This window comes from Carettochelys insculpta, chromosome 8 (assembly GCF_033958435.1).
Source record: "Carettochelys insculpta isolate YL-2023 chromosome 8, ASM3395843v1, whole genome shotgun sequence".
Lineage (NCBI taxonomy): Eukaryota > Metazoa > Chordata > Testudines > Carettochelyidae > Carettochelys > Carettochelys insculpta.
The window spans coordinates 67,422,292-67,441,887 of NC_134144.1; the positions used below are offsets into that span (position 1 = coordinate 67,422,292).

Below are 19,596 nucleotides of genomic sequence, written 5' to 3' on the forward strand. Positions count from 1 at the left end.
TGAAAACAACAACACTGCTTTTGTTTGTTACTCTACATAGCATCTGACAGGGCTTTAACCTCTGCTTAGGAGCTACTATTAAAAAGTCTCTTGCCGAGTCAAGCCTATGCACGCTGCTTACAAGGTTAGCCCAGAGGGCTCTTGCTTTGGAAAAGTTTTTTTAGCTGAGTTAGGGCTTTTGTTGGACAGGTTTTTTTTTTTTTGAGAAACAGGGTAGCTAAGAAAGCCAAGACATGGGGATTGAAAGAGGCAACTAATAATCACCTGCTGGCTCTGGAACAAATTTTACTCTATTTAAGGACAAGCTCCTGCCAACTTGATATTAGTCACTTTGTTCAAATGGGGTTACTACCAAGATTAAGGCCCTAATGAAGAATCTTAACTTAAAAACACAATATCCTCTTTTTTGCAAGCTCTTATTCTAATCATAGAATCCTAAGGCTTGAAGAGAACTCAGGAGGTCATTGAGCCCAGGCCCCTGCCAAAGCAGGATCAACACCAACTAAATCATCCCAGCCAGGGCTTTGTCAAACTGGGACTTAAAAACCTCTAGGGACAGAGCTTCCATCACCTCTCTAGGTAATGCATTTCAGTGTTTCACTGCTCTCCTAGCTAAACAGTTTTTCCTAGTATCCAATCTAGACCTCGCCCACTGCAATTTGAGACCATTGTTCCTTGTCCTGTCATCCGGCACCACTGAGAACAGCTTCTCTCCATCCTCGTTAGAGCCTCCCTCAGGAAATTGAAGCCTGCTGTCAAATTGTGCCTCAATCTTCCCTTCTGTAAACTAAATAAACCTAAATCCCTCAGCCTCTCCTATTGGTCATATGCTCCAGCCCCTAATCATTTTTGCTGCCCTCTGCTGGACCCTTTCCAATGCATCCACATTTTTTCTGTACTGGAGAGCCCAGAACCAGATGCAAAACTTTAGATTTGGCCTTGCCAGTGACTAATAGAGGGAAGTAATAACATCTCTAGATCTGCAGGAAATGCTCTTCCTAACACACCCCAACATGCCATTAGCCTTCCTGGCTATAGGGGCACCCTGTTTATTCATATCCAGCCTCTCAGCCACGATAATCCCCAAGTCCTTTTCTGCTGCACTACTACTTGTGCATCAAGTGAAGTCATTTGGCAAAGTGGAATACTGGAGTCTGAAAGTTTTACTCAGCCAATCAATTGGGTCTGTGTTCTGCTTACAGCAAACTGTGATGACAAGTTGCAGAGAGAAAATCCAATCAGTCAATCAATGTTGCATATCATAATTCATCCATCCTGTTCATGGAAGAAGATAGGAATGTTGTCGAAAAGAAATTGTATGGCTGTATAATTAAGTATAATCACAGCACATATGCAACAAGGGAGCAGAATTAAGGTTGCACAAGCATGTATTTGCTATTAACTTTTGAGTCCTTGAATTTGCAACCTTTAAGATGATTCTGATGATGGTCTTAGAAGTTATATGCCATATATAATACATTTATTTTCACTAGTATAATCTCCCCCCCCCCCCCCGCCAGCTTCTCTTTTTTATGGTGAGATCTATTTTCATCATGTTCTCCACTTCATCCTCCTTACTCCCCTGCTTTCCATAGGGGCTTCCCCTTGCCTCTCTCTCCTTTATTCATATGAACATAAACAACAACTTTAGAATTCATGTGGACATCTCAATACCACTATCTTCTCACTGGTATCGAATGAGGCTCATTCAGTTCTCCTGTTGCAGCCACAGATTTTCACTGCAACAACAGAGTGAAGAAACTTATTTAAGGAAGTCGGACGTTTGCCAATCTCAGAACAGAAAGTGACCACAAGTGAGATTTTTCTGCATTACCCAAGCAGATGCTGTGATTGTGCCAATACCCCGTGGCGGCAGCTGACATTGTCTGTCTGCCCTGCTATTTCCACAGATGACACAGCTGATATACCATGCAACAAAGCAAAAATAAGGGATGGGGGATGGAAATACTGAATGTCCTAAAGACCAAGTAAATATCATTTTGGCTTGAAAGGTGCAATTTAGATCATGCTAAGCATTTTCTAGGCTGGGCTTCTGAATGCAACTGGGTCCATGCAGCTGAAGTTTAGCAAATAGGAAGAAGTCAAAGAAAAACCCCAAAACTATTTGTCATATTTCTTAAAGTGAAAGTGACTGAAATGCCAATGTACCCAACATCATATGTAAATCAGGCAACTCTCCTGGGCACTGGAATAATGGGCATCCAGGGGGAATGCAGAGCTCTTTTATTACTCAGCAGTTTTTCTAAACATCAAGTTTTTATTTAAAGTTTCAAACAAACAGCCCTGTACATAGGACTATCCTGTATGGCCCATCCTACTAGACAGAACCCTGCTGATTACTACCTGACAGCGATGATAAAATAACCGGTGTTCTCATTAGGTTATATGCAAACAATGATAAAGAGGAATGGATAGCAATGTCACTTTGAGCAATCGGGAAACAAACCTTTGACACAAACCAGAAGGCAAATAATAAGACTCCTTGGCTGACAACAAATGAGACTACATCTAATTTGCTGTGCAATGTTCATGTAATTAGATACATTTGGTACCGGCAAGAAAGCAGACAGCTAGAATATGGTCTTGATGAATTGGGGAACCTCTGTCAAGCTCTGATCACATTAATCATACAGCCAAAGCCCAGAGATTCAATTTTTCTTTCTAGCATGTACGATATTTTTCTAGAGGGAAAATGTATATATTACTGAAAAAAAACCCCAACAAATTATGTTGTCTGTCCCTAGCACTGGGCTAACTACAGGTATCTATAGTCTAAACCAGTGATTCCCAACCTGGGGTTTGCAGACTGCTGGGGGTCTAATGAGAAAATAAAAGATAAATAAAACGATCATAGAAAATAAATTTTAAATAAATTGAAAGGTTACAATCTATTATTATTTTAGTTAAATATCTTGAAATAATGTTATTAACTGTTGTCCAAAAATCTATGTTGCGGTTTTCTTTTTCACTTAATCAAGTGTATGTAGTGGCTAGAATTGGCTTTGATAGGGGTCCGCGAACAGTTTGAGTGGGATGATTGTGGGTCCAATCTCGTGAAAAGATTGGGAACTGATGGTATAAACTATGCTGGCAGAATCAAGCAAACCCAGATACAACAGCTGTGCAGTGGTCAGGGTGCTGCGTGTAACAGCCCACCCCACAAGATGGTCCTGGCTTCCAACATTTCTTCAACTGTCATGTGCTGATGAGAATAAGTGATACGTAACTGTCTCTGCAGAAGGCACAGGTCGAGAGAAGAGTCAGAAGATGATACATAAGGCCAGGTGACACTATGGGAAGAAATCAGTTTAAGATACACTACTCCAGGTTTGTGAATTGCATAGCTGGAGCCTATGTATCCTGAATTGATTTCTCCGCTGCCCCATAGTGGGAGGTTGATGGAGGAACTCTCTCATCAACTTCCTTTACACCTCGATGACCTTTCAAGGTCCCTTCCAGTTCTAGTGTTCTATGATTCCTTGCACCAGGGTCAATGGTGGAACCTGGATGACTCAACTCAGCATGGCCCCACTGTGTGTGCTAAACTGAACCCCAGAAGATCAACTCTCATCATGTTGATCTTCTGGTAAGTGTAGATGAACCTTAAGAGAAGCAAATGAAGGGAATGAAAGTGAGGAAAAGAAATTTAAGACTAGAGGTAACAAGGAGGTGAGGCTGAAGATTCAAGAAGGAAAGAAAGAGATAAAAGAAAATGTGGAATCAATTGGCAGGCAAACAGGAATTTTTCCATTGACATTGTGCAGCATAACAACAGCCTGAATAGAACTAGCGTTCTCTTGCTGCCCCTCCCCCCTCACCAGGCCTGCTTCACTCAAGTGAAAGGAAAATCTCCGTTAGTTCTTAGCAAAACAGGGGCTATCACAGATGGGTGAGCAGGTCTGAGGCTATCCATTAGCAGGTGGTGGTAAACAAATATAACACTGTCTAGAGGAGCTGAACCTGGAACCTCAGGAGCCGAGAACGTGAGCTTCTACTGCATAAGCTAAAAAGCCCACTGTCTGGTAGCTAAGGCTATTGTCTCAGTAAGTGGTCTCTGTGCCACTAGACCAGGGTTTCTTAAACATTTTGAGACAACAGAACTCCAAACGACGACATTTTTTTATGTGGAACACCTATGTCTACGTCTACACTACTGCGGAACAGCAACCTGCTCAGGATCTTCTGGGGTTCAATTTCATGTGTCTAGCATGGACACATGAAACCCAACTCTCATGGGTCACAATCAACTCATATACTCCTTGCAAAATGCAAGGAGTAAGGGAGGTCAACGGGAGAAACTCTCCTGTCGTCTGTCTATTCAGGGGAAGGTGAAGGTAGCCTAGCACAGTTACATCGATTTTAGCTACGCAGCTGGTGTAGCTAGAATGGAGTACCCGTGGTCGACCTGCTGAGTCTAGTGTAGACATAGCCTATGAAAATTTTCTTCAAAAAATTGTTGATAAACAAAAACAAATAGCAACAAAATGAAGTAATTTAATCAGGTATCATAGCAATGAAGTAGCATGATATCTGGTTGTAATAACAGAAAATATATACCATCAGTGTATGATATCAAAGAAGTGTCAGATACTCGCTTCACAACTCTGAGTTGTTCCCGGCATGTCAGTGTTCTGCGGAACATAGTTTAAAAACACCATACTCGATGGACAATACAGCACAGTCAGAAGGAGTGTGGGTTACACAAGCATGCAAATAAAACAGAGTTCCATTTGATTTTCCAGTCTAGATTATTCCCTCAGAAATGTGGTACCTGCCAGTGAACCTTTGCACAGAGAACCTTGCATAGCCACGATCTGCTGTTCACCTACAGCGCTTCCCCATTCACAGAGGCAACCTTTTAAAGCAGGCTCCAAAAGAGAGACTAACATGGCTGCAACTTTCAAAGGGAGAGTGAATGTCCTCTGTTGAGATCTATGAACAAGCTCTTTACGTTTCCAATACACTAAGCATTATTCAGGAAGAGACTCTGTGCTGGGTACTGCTGGCCTATTGATGAGCTGAATGATCCTAAATGAAAAAGGGTTTCGGCTACTGAGCATCCATTTCTGTTTACACAGTTCATTCCCCTAAATGCTAACAGGCAACTACTGGTTCTCCATGTGGGGAATGTGGCCATTACAAGTCCATCTGCACACTGGGATGGATGTAGTGAACATCTGTCTTGCTGACCACCAGACATTTTGGGATAACTTGATCAACTGGGAATTTTCTCACATACAATACTAGTAACCAACTAGCAAGAACAAGCTGGCAAGTTCTGACATACTTTTCAGGCATAGCCACTCGCCTTGAAGAAACACGTCTGGATTTAAGAAGACATGAACATAGCTGCTGTTCCCTAAAAAAGCAGGGACAAGGGAAACAGAACAACTGGATGCCCAGTAACAACCCTGAAAGAGAAATGGACAAACTAGACACACCCTAAACAATTATGACCAAGAAGACTCGTAGAGGTCAACCAGACTAGTCCCTCACAAGTAGCTCCAGATGAAGAGATGTGCTGTTATCGTCTGTTGGAGAAAGGGGAGGACCGTGGAAAAGGGAATCATTCTAATACTTGACACCAATAGCAATCCAGGTTCTGATTACCACCAGATCTTAAAAAACCCAGATATAAAATATATAACCTGAGTCAAAACACATGCTTATTTACCCAATCTTGAATAGTGAGAGTATAGCAGTAGGAATATGCTACTGACCACTTGTCAAGGCTGGTTATAGTCAACGTGAAATACTTAGGGAAATTAGAGGCACACACTACCAAAACAGAAAAACCGATATCAGTGGGGGGTGGGTTTCAACTATCCCCATTGACTAGGTATACATCACCTCAGGAGACAGTGCAGAGATAAAATTTTCAGACACGATTAATGACTGCATCTTAGAGCAGATAACTTTAGAACCCACAAGGGGAGAGGCAGTTTTTGACTTAGTCGTATGTGGTACACACAACTGGGCCCAAGAGTTGAATGTAGCTGAACTGCTTGGTGATAACAACCATAATACAATACAATTTAACATCCTTGTGGGGATGTCTACATGTATGCCCTGAACAAAAAGAAACAAAATCACTAAGACAATAAAAAAAAATTCCACCATGCCTAAACAGAGTTAAAGAGGTGGTTAGAGAAAAAAGACATCTTTAAAAATAATGAGTGAAATCCTAGTGAGAAAACAGAAAGGAGCCAATCTGACAAGCAGCACCAGTGCTTGAACCGTTATGCTGTGCTTCACGCTCAAGTCCTAGCTTCGATAAAAAGAAACAGAAGAGGTTGGACTGAAGTGTTTTAGTAGCACATGGGAGCAGAGGTGGGAGACTTACCCATGAATCGCGTGAATGGAGTGAGGTTCATAATGGTACCTTCCTTCCTGGTGACGCATGTCAATTGGCAAAGGGGCATGGAAGGCTGGAAAAATGTGCTGCGGAACTGTTGAGGGAAAGAAAAAAAATACTTCAAAAACATTCCTTCCCTTTTAAAACAATTTCAAAGGAGCTAAATCTCCATGAATTTCAGAGCATGAGCAATGCAAAGACAAGGGGTCTTCATGATATCAGCGCTATCATGCACTAGAGAAGTGAAATGAATAAATAATCAAAGTAATTCAGCGAAATCCTACATCTTCCACATAAAAGATCTCCAACAGGGTTTTTGACAAATACAAGCAGCTAAGAGCTCTTTGAACACAGGGAGATTACAGGAAGCACCCAGGAAAAATAGCCTTGTAACACAAATGAGACTCGACAGAGCTGGGCAGCATCCGGATCGATCCCACTCCCAACACTGGAAATGGCAGCAATACTTTACCTGAACGTCTGTATACACAGCCTGGGTTGGAATTATTTACCTAAAGCATGACAGCAAGAGCGGCACAAATGCAAACTGTGTATGCAGAGGCGTCTAAAAGTGTGTGTGGCTCAGGGTCTGGGAAAGGACCCAAACTGCTCTGACTTGTCCTCTTTTGCAGCCCTATTTTTTACTCACTTGAGAGACATGTTTCATCTTTGAAGGAAAGAAAGTGGCTTTGGAAGACACAGAACACCTACGCTGACTTATTAAATCCACAGACTTTACTACTCATTACTGACTGCAAAAGTTACAGCAAAAATATTTCAAAAAGTTGCTGGACAAAATGGAAGAACCTGACGAATTTTTCTTCACATCACCCTGGATTATCCAGATTTATGGCCCAGGCCTTTTGTTCTAAAATTATGGAAGCTAAGAGAAAGATAATCAGCAGGGCCTTAATAAATATACCATATAGAAGGCCTTTGGTAGGCTGTATTATCTGGTCTTACTGATTGTGCACTTCACATTGTAGCTGGGATGAGATGTAAAACTAAAACAGCCAGACTGCAGTCTCTTAGACAAAATTTTTTGATTGAAGATTTCACAGCTTGGCCCAGACCCTCAGCTTGTGTAAATCAGTGCATTTCCATTGACACCACGCTCTTTTGTAAGGATGACTGAACAGTCCCAGCTGTGACAACAATGTAGCTTTGACTTCAACAGAGCTTTGTTGATTTACAGCAGCTGAGGATCTGGTCCTTTAGGTTCAGCTGAAGAAAATCGGCATTAAAAATCTCTGTATGTTTATGTCCTGGCAAGTCAGGAAGGGGAGCTGAAGAGCTGATCTGCATTTCAATCCAGAATCCTTGAGCTCAGCATAACATGTGTATCTGGATACTACGTGAGCTGTGCTGCCAGCGGAGGCAACAAACGACATAAAAACAACTTTCCTGCCAAATACACTGACAGGAGTTAAGCTAAGCTGCTTGTGGTGGAAAATATTCAGGTTCCACAGCAGGCTTACTTTCAGTGGTAGCGTGAAGAGCTGGCGCTATACAGTGCTCAGTACAGTAGAAGCATTTTTGCAGCCTGTCTAAATGTGAGGACACAGTAAAGTAACTGTTAAACCCCCAAGAAAATAGCGTTATGAAGTGGAACAAACATGTACCCTTTAAGAATTTTCTTTTGCAAGCCAAAGATTCACGCACCCTCTTTCACAACACTGGGTAATAGAAGGCCTTTTAAATAAAGCCACTTAAAAATTACTTCTGTTAAGATACAAATGTTTTTCTAAGGGCTTGTCTACACTTGCGGGAAGTCACGGCTGATCTGCTGGGAGTTCAGTTCTGCACATCTACTAAAGATGTGCAAAATTGATCTCTCTGGGGTCTGCAAGCAACCTTCTGTACTCCTGCTCTGCAAGGAGTAAGGGAGGTTGATGGTAGAAACGCTCCCATCAACCTCCCTCAGTGAGGACAGAACTCAGTCGACTGCAGATATGTCGATTCTAGTCACAAAATTGCCGTAGCTAGTATGGCGTGTCTGCAGTTGCCTGTGAGGTCTAGTGCAGACCAAGCCTCAGTTAGAAATTGCAGCATGATGTTGCTGCTGCTGAATAGCCACATCCAAAACGCAGCTAATGGCTTGTTACGTATCTGTTATTCTCCCTTCCAAGGCATGACCCCAGCTGTCAGCTGTCAGGTGCTTGGACTGATCATTCAGAGACTGCCTTGATCTCCTGGGGAAAGACAGTTCCATCAGAACCTCCCCTTTGCCACACCTGGAAACTAGCTCCACAGTACATTTGCACATGGCATTAAACAATGTGCAAGAGTTTTTCAATGGGCCCTCAGCACCCAGTGATACCAATGAGACCTGTGAGAGAGGAAATCAGATCCCAGAGGAATGCAAGAAGTTATGCAGAGCATGGTTTATGTCTGGGTCGCAGAGCTAATGTTGTATCTGCCTGGGATGTGCAGCAGAGCAAGTATTTAGGTTGGCATACATAACAATTTATTTTGCTGCACGAGGCTGCTACTTCACATAGCCAGCCTAGGCTGGACAGGTTAAGTATTTGTGTTGCTGTGGGCTGCAGAGGGTCAGATTGTCTACAGAGCTCAGTTCCCCGAAGAACAATAATCGCTGCTGGATGCTGTTGAAAATCTGGCCCTATATGCCTTCTCTTATGACTGCCAATGACTAAAGGAGAAGGAAGTCAAGGAATCACTTATCTGCAAGAGCATTCCTTCCCTGACTCTCATGCTTTGGGGAATGCAGACATGCTTTCTGCTTTGCCTCTTTTTCTAGGGCACGGCCCACATAACACCAGTGTTTGAAAAGAACTCCTTGCTCTTGTTTCTTATCAGGCTCCAGTTTAATCATGTTGAGAGGAAATTAAACGTGCCATTTTTCTCCATTTGCTTTTTTTTTTTTATCTCAGTTAATTTAGACATTGGAGATATGAGTCAGTTTCACTTCCAGATTCTCCTTTACTAGCACTATCGCCTAATTCTTATTTGGTTTCCCTAGAGGGCAAAGAGGATGGTGGGGCAGTTGTTTTCAGTGATTTTTCTTTTCAGCGCTTCACGGCTAGGTTTCAATTCTGCCCACACACATTGTCTGGAGCAGCCACCACACTAAATGCCACAATAGCTGGAATTTTCCCTTTAATTCACTTCTGGATGCTTAGTCTGAAATAATGAATTGTTTTATAGGTGATCAATCCCTAATTCACAAATGCCAGCTCCCACCCCCATCCTCATTTCCGCCCCTCTCAAAGGGAGGAGAGGGCTGGCAGCCGTTCCTGCCATTTACAAAGATGGATGTTTTCCCACATATGATTTAAAAAGACAATTATACTCAATTACTTCAAGGGAGCTCATGGTGAAGCATTTCTAAGCAACCATTGGCGATGGAATATGATGACTGGCATAATGAATTTCCTAAGTTTTAGCTAATCAATCCAATCCTTTGTTTATACTTACCTCACTGCTGCCTTCAACTTAGCAGAGGATATACAAATAACTAGCAGATTTTGTCTATATAACTTAGAACCCTACTGATAATAAAATGACAGACTTCTAGGGGGCGGAAGGGACCTCAGGAGGTCATTAAGTCCAGCACCCTGCCCAAAGCAGGACCAACCTTAACTAAATTATCCCAGCCAGGACTTTGTCAAAGCCAGGACTTAAAAACCTCTAGGGATGGAGATCCCATCACCTTTCTAGGTAACACATTTCAGTGCTTCACCACACTCCTACTGAAATAGTTTTCCCTAATATCCAACCAACACCTCCCCCACTGTAACTTGAGACCATTGCTCCTTCTTTTGCCATCCATCACTACCGAGAAAAACCTCTTTCCATCCTCTTTAGAGCCCCCCCGGCCTCAGGAAGTTGAAGGCTGCTATCAAATCACCCCTCACTCTTCTCCTCTGCAAACTAAATAGGCCAGCATAAGTTACGGTTTTAGGGTTACATTTGAACTCAGCTGAAAGGTTTCAGAACTGAGTGATCTGCATTGGTAGGACAAAGCCCTTAACGGTGAAGAGCGGGCAGCGGCCTGTGGGAAAGTCTCTGCCATTCAAAAATAGTTTGATATGATACGGAGCATTCCAGAAGGGGAAAAACTGGGAGGGGAGTTGGCATGTAAAAGTTCTCTATCAATCTGAACCAGGATAAATCTCTGGCATGGGATACTCAGAAATAGAAGTAAGAGGATGACCTGTACTTGAGGCAATTGGGAAAAAAAATCACAGTGGTATAAAACGAGGGAGGGACAATGAGCTTATGAGCCTTTCACACAAAAAATGAGGTTGTTCTTAGATAGGTTTATAGCATCTAGGTACTAGGCTGATGGGGATGTTAGTGACACAGAATGAAAACCGCACTTACAGCTCATAAAGGAATGTATCTACTTGTGTTGCTTTGATTAGGGAAAAAAGACTCTGCTACCTGTCCTCACTTGCCTGAGCCAATCTGGCCATGAGCTGCCCACTGCTTTCTCCGCAAAGACCATCCCATGATCAGATAACGAAAAGGATGAAAAAGTAACGCAAGATTAAAAGGGGGTGTCCCTAAGCTGAAACTCCCAGAAAGGGAGCAAATATCAGAGGCAGATACATCACTAGACAGAGGCAGGCACTGATTATCTCCAAGGACAAGAATATGCTTCAAAGGAAATTTGCATTGGATACTTTTTTTTTGCATAATGAACACCAACAAAAAATTTTTTTCTAAATCACCTTCAAGTCTACCATGTTTCTCCTTCAGAACAGGTCAGCTAGAAAAAGGTGAAGTGGAATATAATTCTTTCAAATCTCACATTAACAATGGTCCTTGTGTATATAATATATATTAATGTGCTAGTAATGTGATCAGTAGGCATGTGTCACCACTTCCTCTACTGGGTGGAATCAGAACTGCATAGCTGTGTGTCAAGGACCCTATGCTGCTAATGGATACAAGCCTGGAATTTTGGGGCAGGATGCTGAGATGTCTAATCCCCATAGTGACATGAAATGTCTTTAATAATCTCCTGATGCTTATTTTTGGGATCTTGATTACCTTGCAATGGTTGATGAATTAACAAGCCCCCAAAACAGCATTTTTCTGGTTTCCTGGACCTATAGTCATAAAGTTATCAACTCTCTTGAGTTAAAATAGAATCCCCACCTCAGGACTTGACAGAGAAGGGCCCCATCTCATAACATTTTCCAAATACTGGATCATATCCTCAAACGGTATAAATTATCGCCAACACAGTGAAGTAAAAAAGTGGTGCCTGTTTACGCCAAGGGAGAATCTGGCTCACTGTTCTGAGTTCTTTACCTCTGCATACATGTTCTTTTGCTGATGAGATCCAGAATTATTCAGGTTTGTCTTGCTTGCAATTCACATTGACAATTCTAAGTTTGGAATATTTGTTTTGAAGTGGTGGAGTGAGAAACTATCTGCAAATGGACAGTGTGCTCCAGGAACAGAAACACACATAAGGGCGAAAAAACTCAGTGTGTAATGGACTAATCTGAAAATGGCAAACAAATCCCTTCAAAGAATGACTTACATTACTATTGTGCTTAATGCAGCTGGCCTCTATGATGGAGCAGTGAATGAGTCTTGGAGCCAAGAGAACACATTATATTGCACACAACAAAATGCCTTTAGAGTTTGGGCTGTGGCTTCAGATATGCTTATGGGGATCCCTCTGAAGTCGGCTGAAGGCCCATGCACTTCTGTTCATTCTGGAAGGTGGAGGAGAATAATGTGCTTTTCCATAAGAATGCTCCCTCCCACAAACGACCGTCCAAGAACAAGAAGCTCAAGGTGTGAGCCGCGGTACTTCTGTGAACGTACTGCACTCTTTTTATAATTAAAAGGAAAAGTCCTATACAAAAGGAAGGGGCAGTTGTGAAGAAAATGAAAAAAAAAAAAAAAGAGACAACACTAATAGGGCTTGTCTACAATCGTCCCCAACTTAGAAGGGGGCACGGTAATCAGGCTGATGGGAGATTACTAATGAAGTGCTGCGGTGAATATACAGGACCTCTTTAGGCTAATTCTCCCCCACGGCAATGTCAGCACTTCAAAGTTTGACACTTTCATTAACATGCCTCCTTCGAAGTTGGGAGCAAGTGTAGACAAGCCCGTAGTGTTTTATTAAACAAACATTTTTCCAAGTCTGAATTTTAGGGAGTCCATAAAACTGAGGCATCAGCAGACTCACTTTCCAGCCACTTCCACCTCTAATGAAAAAGTTTTAATACTGTCCACTAGACCCTTTTCCTTCAGTCTGTACAAATCTGTCTCTTGTCAAAGCAAGATTAGCCCTACACTTAACACTGAGGCTGCGTCTACACGTGCACGCTACTTCGAAGTAGCGGCAGTAACTTCGAAATAGCGCCCGTCACGTCTACACGTGTTGGGCGCTATTTCGAAGTTGAAATCGACGTTAGGCGGCGAGACGTCGAAGTCGCTAACCCCATGAGCGGATGGGAATAGTGCCCTACTTCGACGTTCAACATCGAAGTAGGGACGTGTAGACGATCCGCGTCCCGCAACATCGAAATAGCGGGGTCCTCCATGGCGGCCATCAGCTGGGGGGTTGAGAGATACTCTCTCTCCAGCCCTTGCGGGGCTCTGTGGTCACCGTGGGCAGCAGCCCTTAGCCCAGGGCTTCTGGCTGCTGCTGCTGCAGCTGGGGGTCCGTGCTGCATATACAGGGTCTGCAACTAGTTGTTGGCTCTGTGTATCTTTCACTGTTTAATGAAAGTGTGTCTGGGAGGGGCCCTTTAAGGGAGCGGCTTGCTGTTGAGTCCGCCCCGTGACCCTGTCTGCAGCTGTGCCTGGCTCCCTTATTTCGATGTGTGCTACTTTGCCGTGTAGACGTTCCCTCGTTGTGCCTATTTCGATGTTGGGCTGAGCAACGTCGAAGTTGAACATCGACGTTGCCAGCCCTGGAGGACGTGTAGACGTTATTCATCGAAATAGCCTATTTCGATGTCGCAACATCGAAATAAGCTATTTCGAAGTTGGGTGCACGTGTAGACGTAGCCTGAGAGTCCTTCAGTCAAATATTTTCATCTTCTCCAGGGAAAAAGAGAGGATCAAAACTACATTTAAATGGGAGAAAAGGTTGACTTTGCTTTTACACTTTTCAAAATCCCATTTTAATTCAGCCCTCATCCACATGGAGGATTTGAAAGGAATGGATTCTGGCTGTGAACTACTGACGGTCAAATTATTTTGGGGTTTTAAATGACAAATAGTGATTTTTTTTACTCTAATCCCTTGGGGTTAAAGATACACTCATGCCACGTAGTTTGTTATTTTGCAAAGAGTGCCATTGAAATCAGTGGGACTAACTGCAGAATAAATTACATTAAAGATTCTGAAATGTTCAGCTAATATGGTCCTCATTACAACTGAAGTGCCTAAAACAGACAGCCATGTCACTGGCCATATCTACACTAGCAAGTCCTGAAAAATTGGCCCTATTATTTTAAGAAGAGGGCTGCTTTTTCTGGAGGCCCTCTACCTGTCCCAAACGAGGAAGAGCACCTTTCTCCAAAAGTTCTTTTGGCAGTCCTCCTGGTGTCAGATTTTTCGATCTCTGGCCCATTATTTCGAAAGAGCGGGGGCTGTGTGGACGCTCTCTTTCAAAGGACCGGATTGCTCTTTTGATCTGCTTTTGTGTGTGTGGACGTGCACTTTCGAAAGAAGATCTTCTGGAAGATCATCTTTCCAAAGTTCACAGGTGGTATAGATGCAGCCATTGTCTCTAATGGATGGCAGAATCTAGCCCTCCAGACCTGAGTCTGAGTGCGAATGCGGATAGTTGATTCACTTTCATATTGGTTGCTTTGGAATTTAAGCATTGTGATTGGACCATTATTCCCACTGTAGCGCATCCAAGGGCTGTAGGTGTCTGAAGAAAGATTTGTGTTTCTGTAACATCCCCAGAATAACAATCTTGGGCTATGTCCACTAGCACACTATCTCGAAGTAGCTTATTTCGAAGTAAGAACACACTCGCCCTGCACAGCACAAGGTCCACAGAATCGACAACCGGTTGCAGACCCCTTGCACACAGCATGGACCCTCAGCTGCTGCTGCACGCAGTGACCACAGAGCCCTGCAGGGGCTGGACAGAGCGTCTCTCAACCCCTCAGCTGATGGCTGCCATGGAGGGTCCCCTTATTTCAACGTAGCAGGACACGGATCATCTACACATGCCCTACTTCGACGTTGAGCGTCGAAGTAGGGCACTATTCCCATCTTCGGATACGAATAACAATTTCGATGTCTCGCCGCCTAATGTCGATTTCAACATCCAAATAGCGCATGGCGTGTGTACATGCAGTGCGTGCTATTTCAACGGTGTGCCAGCTACTTCGAAGTAGCTGGCTAGTGCAGATGCACCCTTGCTGTTTAAGTGAGTTGAGCAAACGGATGGGCACAAACAAAAGATCTTTGCTGAAAGCCCAGCCAAAGTTAATGCACCATTAATAATGGTCTGAGTGAATCACTGAAGATAATGGGGGTGGGGTCAGAGAAGGTCTGGGACAAAGAGCAGGGAAAATTGGGTCACAAAAACATGACAGAGCAGATCACATAGGTTTGGCTACAGGATTCTCCTTAGATGAAGTCATGTATTACCACGCAGAATATTAACCGCCTTGCTGGGAAAGGCATTCCCAGAGCTACCAGCCAAATCAATACAGGATGAAGAGAGGGAAAAACAGCAGAAACAAACAAAACACAGTATCTGTCACTTTGCAATGCATCAGCCCCCACTTGAGAGCTTAACTTTAATATTACATCTTTGGAGCAGTTTACAAAACACACCACTCACAGAAAAGGGTGTGCTTACCTCAGAAGGATAATTATGTGGTTGCTAATCACTCTTGTCTGCACATTTTTAAACCAGAGATGAGCATGTATCCTGAAGAATAATAGTATTCCCTCCCCACATTTTACTGTAGCACTTTTGGTGCATCAGTCCTTTCTGTAAAGAGCTTCTAGAGATTAAAGAAAGGAGACAGAGTTTCCACTTCTATGACTGACTGCATGACTAAGTTACTTCCTTCTATGTGTGAGAGTTCTCCCCATCTGTAAAATGGAGATAATATCTGCCAATCTCTGAGAACTGGTGAGTGTTCACATAGCACTTTAAGTAGTAATGTGTTAATCCACAGAATGATGTTAATATTCATAATGATTCTAATATGCAGGACCATCAGCAAGGCTGCAAGAGGCATAGTTTTCTTTTGTATTTTTTTTGGATTTTATTTGGGTTTCATATTTATCGTTTGTTCATTACTTTTATATTAATTACCTGTTCAATTACCTTGAGTAGGTGATTCGAAGAAAGGAATAGCTTCACGACTAAATATATTGACCAATACCTTGGTGAACTAGCACTTCATTCTGCTGTGCTTGGGGGGCACTCAAAACTTCACAGCAATAAGATGCAGTAACTCCTGCTCCTAAAAGCTACCAGCTATGCTATGGGAGAATCTCCTTTAGCTTTTGGTCATACAGTGCATGTGACATATATGAGCAGGTCTGTTTCCATTCAGTTGAGAGCAGTGGTCAGTTTCATTTTCTCTGTCTCAAACACACCAGTTACTACAAAAAAAGGCATAATCCTGATTCTGAAAACCATTATACTTGGAATACCACACTGCAGAAAGCATCACCCTTAGCATAACTAAATGAGGGTAGCAGGTAAATGACCCCTCCAGACAATTAAGAAATTGTGATAGAAGACATGGAAAAGGAATCCGGACCAGTTTCTTCAGGCAAATGGACATCATAGAGATATTTACAGTCTTTTTAGGTGCAAAATTGGAAGTGCTAATGCTCTGATTGGCATGGGACACCTGAGAAATGAACAACCAATAATAATGAGATATTTTGTGCTTCTTTAGCTCACTGAACCAGAGAAAATCAACATTTTAACCTCTCCCCCAAAATGCAGATTAGCATCTTCATCATAACTTCATATCTCGGGAAACTGAGGCACAGAGCAATGAAATATTTGGATTTAAGTCACACGATAGATCTGGAAACAAAGGATCAAGAACATTTGCCTCCTAATCCTCCCCCTCTAATTAATGGACAATATTCCCTCAATCCCAACAAAAAAATCCCTCACCTCAGTTTCGTCAGAGTGCAGTTTAAACTCTACAGCATCTTTGCCTTTCTTCCAGAATACATTTTACTAGGTCACCCTCCTTATAAAATACAATACATTGTAAAATATGGTACATTACACACTCCACCACATTATGAAAACAATATTTGGTACCTTGCCAGAGGTCTTTCAAAGCAAAAGAGAGTTAATCAGATTCAGATCTTTGGTGAAAAATGAGATGCTTCACCTTTAAGGAATATTGGAGTAAAGTTTCCTTGGAACTGTGGCAGCACGTGGTTGGCTATGCCCATTAGTAAACTGAGCCAGCACTGAGGGGATTGGTTAAACAGCTTTATTCCATCACAGAAACATCTCTATTGTTTCAGATCAGGTGGAAGAACAAAGGAAAGAGCCTCTGGAGAGTTTGAGAGCTGCTTTTATCTGATTTACCCAGCCAAATCCCTGAAGATATGTGGAACTAGAATGCTGCAGCCTTGTAGAGTCAGGCTTCTCTGCGAATTGCAGTCATTCCGATACACACATGCAACAAGGAGTGAACATGAAGTTACTCCACAGAACACTTGGTAGCAAGGGGCAGGAGGAGCACATTCCATCTCCCTGGATGCAGAGCACTGCCAGACGTGAGCAATGCGCATGGGACCACTCCAGAGAGAGAGAACACCCCACAATGTTGTCATGAAAGAAGCACCTTCTGTAAGTCAAAGGGCACCACATCTCAATGCAGCAGGCATTGATACTCACTTGTGCTGAGGACATCCAGGCACACACAGTCACCACCTCAACACCATTTTATGGGCAAAGTTCCAGCAGCCAGCTTCACTGCTGGCAGGTGCAAGCAGTGGAGCAGACATGTTTAGTGGTTAGAGCCCAATATGTTTAGCTGAAACACACAGGGACCCCTAAATTGGCACACACCTATGAGTTGCCTAATCTTGTAGCCTACCTTCATCGGTAGCCACTACCAGGTTCTGTAAAGGAAGGTGAGGGGTGGCAGAATTCCTGGCCTTGGTGCATCGTGGTTGCCTTGGTGCACATGGGTAGCCCAACCCACAGAAAAATCTATACTTCCCTGGAGGCATTATGAAAAGCTATTTCAACTGATATGTTCTGATTTTAGTTAATATTTGGGAATTGATTATTTGGTTTCATGATGAAAAGTCAACATTTTCCATGGAAAATAGAAACTTTATGCAAAAATTTTTGTCAAAACCACAATTTTCTAAAATGGAAAACAGCCAACTAACCCTAAAAAATAATACTTTCCTTCTTCACAGGAATTGAGAGGATTAATTTATTCAGGTCCATTGCAAGCTGTAAGATCTTTGGGTGGAAGACTCTGGATAAATACGAAGTAGTATTATTCTGCTGGAGTCCTCAGGCTACCACTATATGTTAACCAAAAAGTGACTCATTTTCATTCATTCAGGATGGATACATAACGTGTGTGTGTGTGTGTGCGCGCGCGGCTCCAACATGTTACAGTAACACACAAAAAACTGAAGGAGAAACAGCAGGTAAGGAAGTGGCATAGCAAGGATCACCAGCAGGTCAGGGGCTGAACTAGGAATAGACTCTTGTCTAGTGACTAGACCAGGATACCTTCCTCTCCTTCATCCAGTGGCCAACATAGTAGCTCTCCGTAGCGTGACAACCCACCCACCAAAACAGAAGCCTCTGTTTGCTCCTGATCCTTTCGCACACAGTAGCTACTAGTTTATGAAAAAAGGAATTCCCCACTGATGCTGGCAGTGTACGAAAAACCTTAGGAAATGTAAATACTGAATCTCAGAAAACCAACGCAAACAGCCAAATGCAGCTTATTAATTCTGCAGGTCTTGAGCTGCACATGCTAAGAGTCCTGAAAAATCATTTAATTGCCAGATTGTCCTGCCAAAATGTATTTGAGGGCCTCCGACAATAAGACAGTTCAGATACAATAAGGCCCAAGTTCTGACTACAGAGAAATCCTGGTTACTTTCTGCTCATGTGCCTCATCCAACAGGAAGTACTTAAGAATAATAATATCCTGAAATGCTAACCCCACAGCAGTGTAATTAAAAAGCGTTTTTGTCTCACTTGGGGAGTGAGGGGGGCTGAGGGGGAAATGAAAATCAGACAGGAAATTCCACTAGAATAAGCTGGCTTATGTCCTAATAACACAGGTCTGTGCCAACTCCTACAGAAGGCAAGCGATGGGAGGGGGAGGTAACAAATAAGAAAAGCCCTCAAGATTGACTCAGATCTGAGACCACGTGGCTCAGCTGCAACAGTGACTCTAAAAGGAGAGAGGGAACACACTCAAAGAAAGGAGGTTTGCTTTTCTAACAGGCCACTCTTACATAATGTAGCTGTTGTAGTTAAAGAGAGGCCACTGCAGCCTTGGCCAGAAGCACACAGGCTGATAAGGCTGAAGGGACAGATGGATCTTGGGGCTTGTGTTCTCCCAACAGCTGCAGGGAGCAAATGGGGAGAAAAAGGTTCCAAGCCGCTAGCAAAACTCCTGGAGTGGAAGAGGCAGAGGAGACCAGATGGCTGATAAACTCGTGCCTAAGCGGAGGTGGGTTTTCCATGTTTTATAGTTAATGGGAGAAGGCGGCGCCCATGCGCACACACACAGTTTAAGGGGAAAGGCACATTCATTTAAAAGGAGAATGTTTCCTGTGTCTTGCTATAGGCATGATTCTGCTGCCACGCAGGTCAAGAGAGGCCTGATTCTCAGAAGCCCTGACTGGGCACTCGCAATCCCACCTGAAGTGAAGCACTGCGCTGCTGGAAAGCCAGGGCAAGGAGATTCGCCGTTGACCTCAGTGGGTCTGTGCCCCTACACCAGAGGCATGCACAGTGGGGGGCATGATATTTCATAAGGAGGGAGCAGCACAGTGAGTGCTAGGTCTTAGGCTCATCCACCTCATTAAAAACGATGGAAATCTGTTGCTCTTTTTATGTCTGTGTATTCACATTTCTATACCAATTAATAAAGTTTTTACTTTCTACAGACTTCTTTTCTTACACCTGCCAAAAGGGATTTTTTTCATATGAACATAACCAAAATGTCCATTGGTTATGCAGGGATGAAAAGTGGGGACCTATGTAAAATATTTGCTCACCC

General features: G+C 43.0%; 1 protein-coding gene across 4 annotated transcripts in view; it reads right to left on the bottom strand.

Moving 5' to 3' along the window:
* The window catches only part of GLI2 (GLI family zinc finger 2), a 275,040-nt gene that overhangs the window by 90,245 nt on the left and 165,199 nt on the right, over positions 1-19,596 (bottom strand). For 3 of the 4 annotated variants that reach the window (XM_075001297.1, XM_075001298.1, XM_075001300.1), the window contains one exon: positions 6,365-6,470. In XM_075001297.1, the coding sequence (XP_074857398.1) occupies positions 6,365-6,470 (106 nt within the window). Of the gene's footprint in view, positions 1-6,364; positions 6,471-7,298; positions 7,316-19,596 lie in introns of those variants that run through there. The other variant, XM_075001299.1, reaches the window with a different exon arrangement.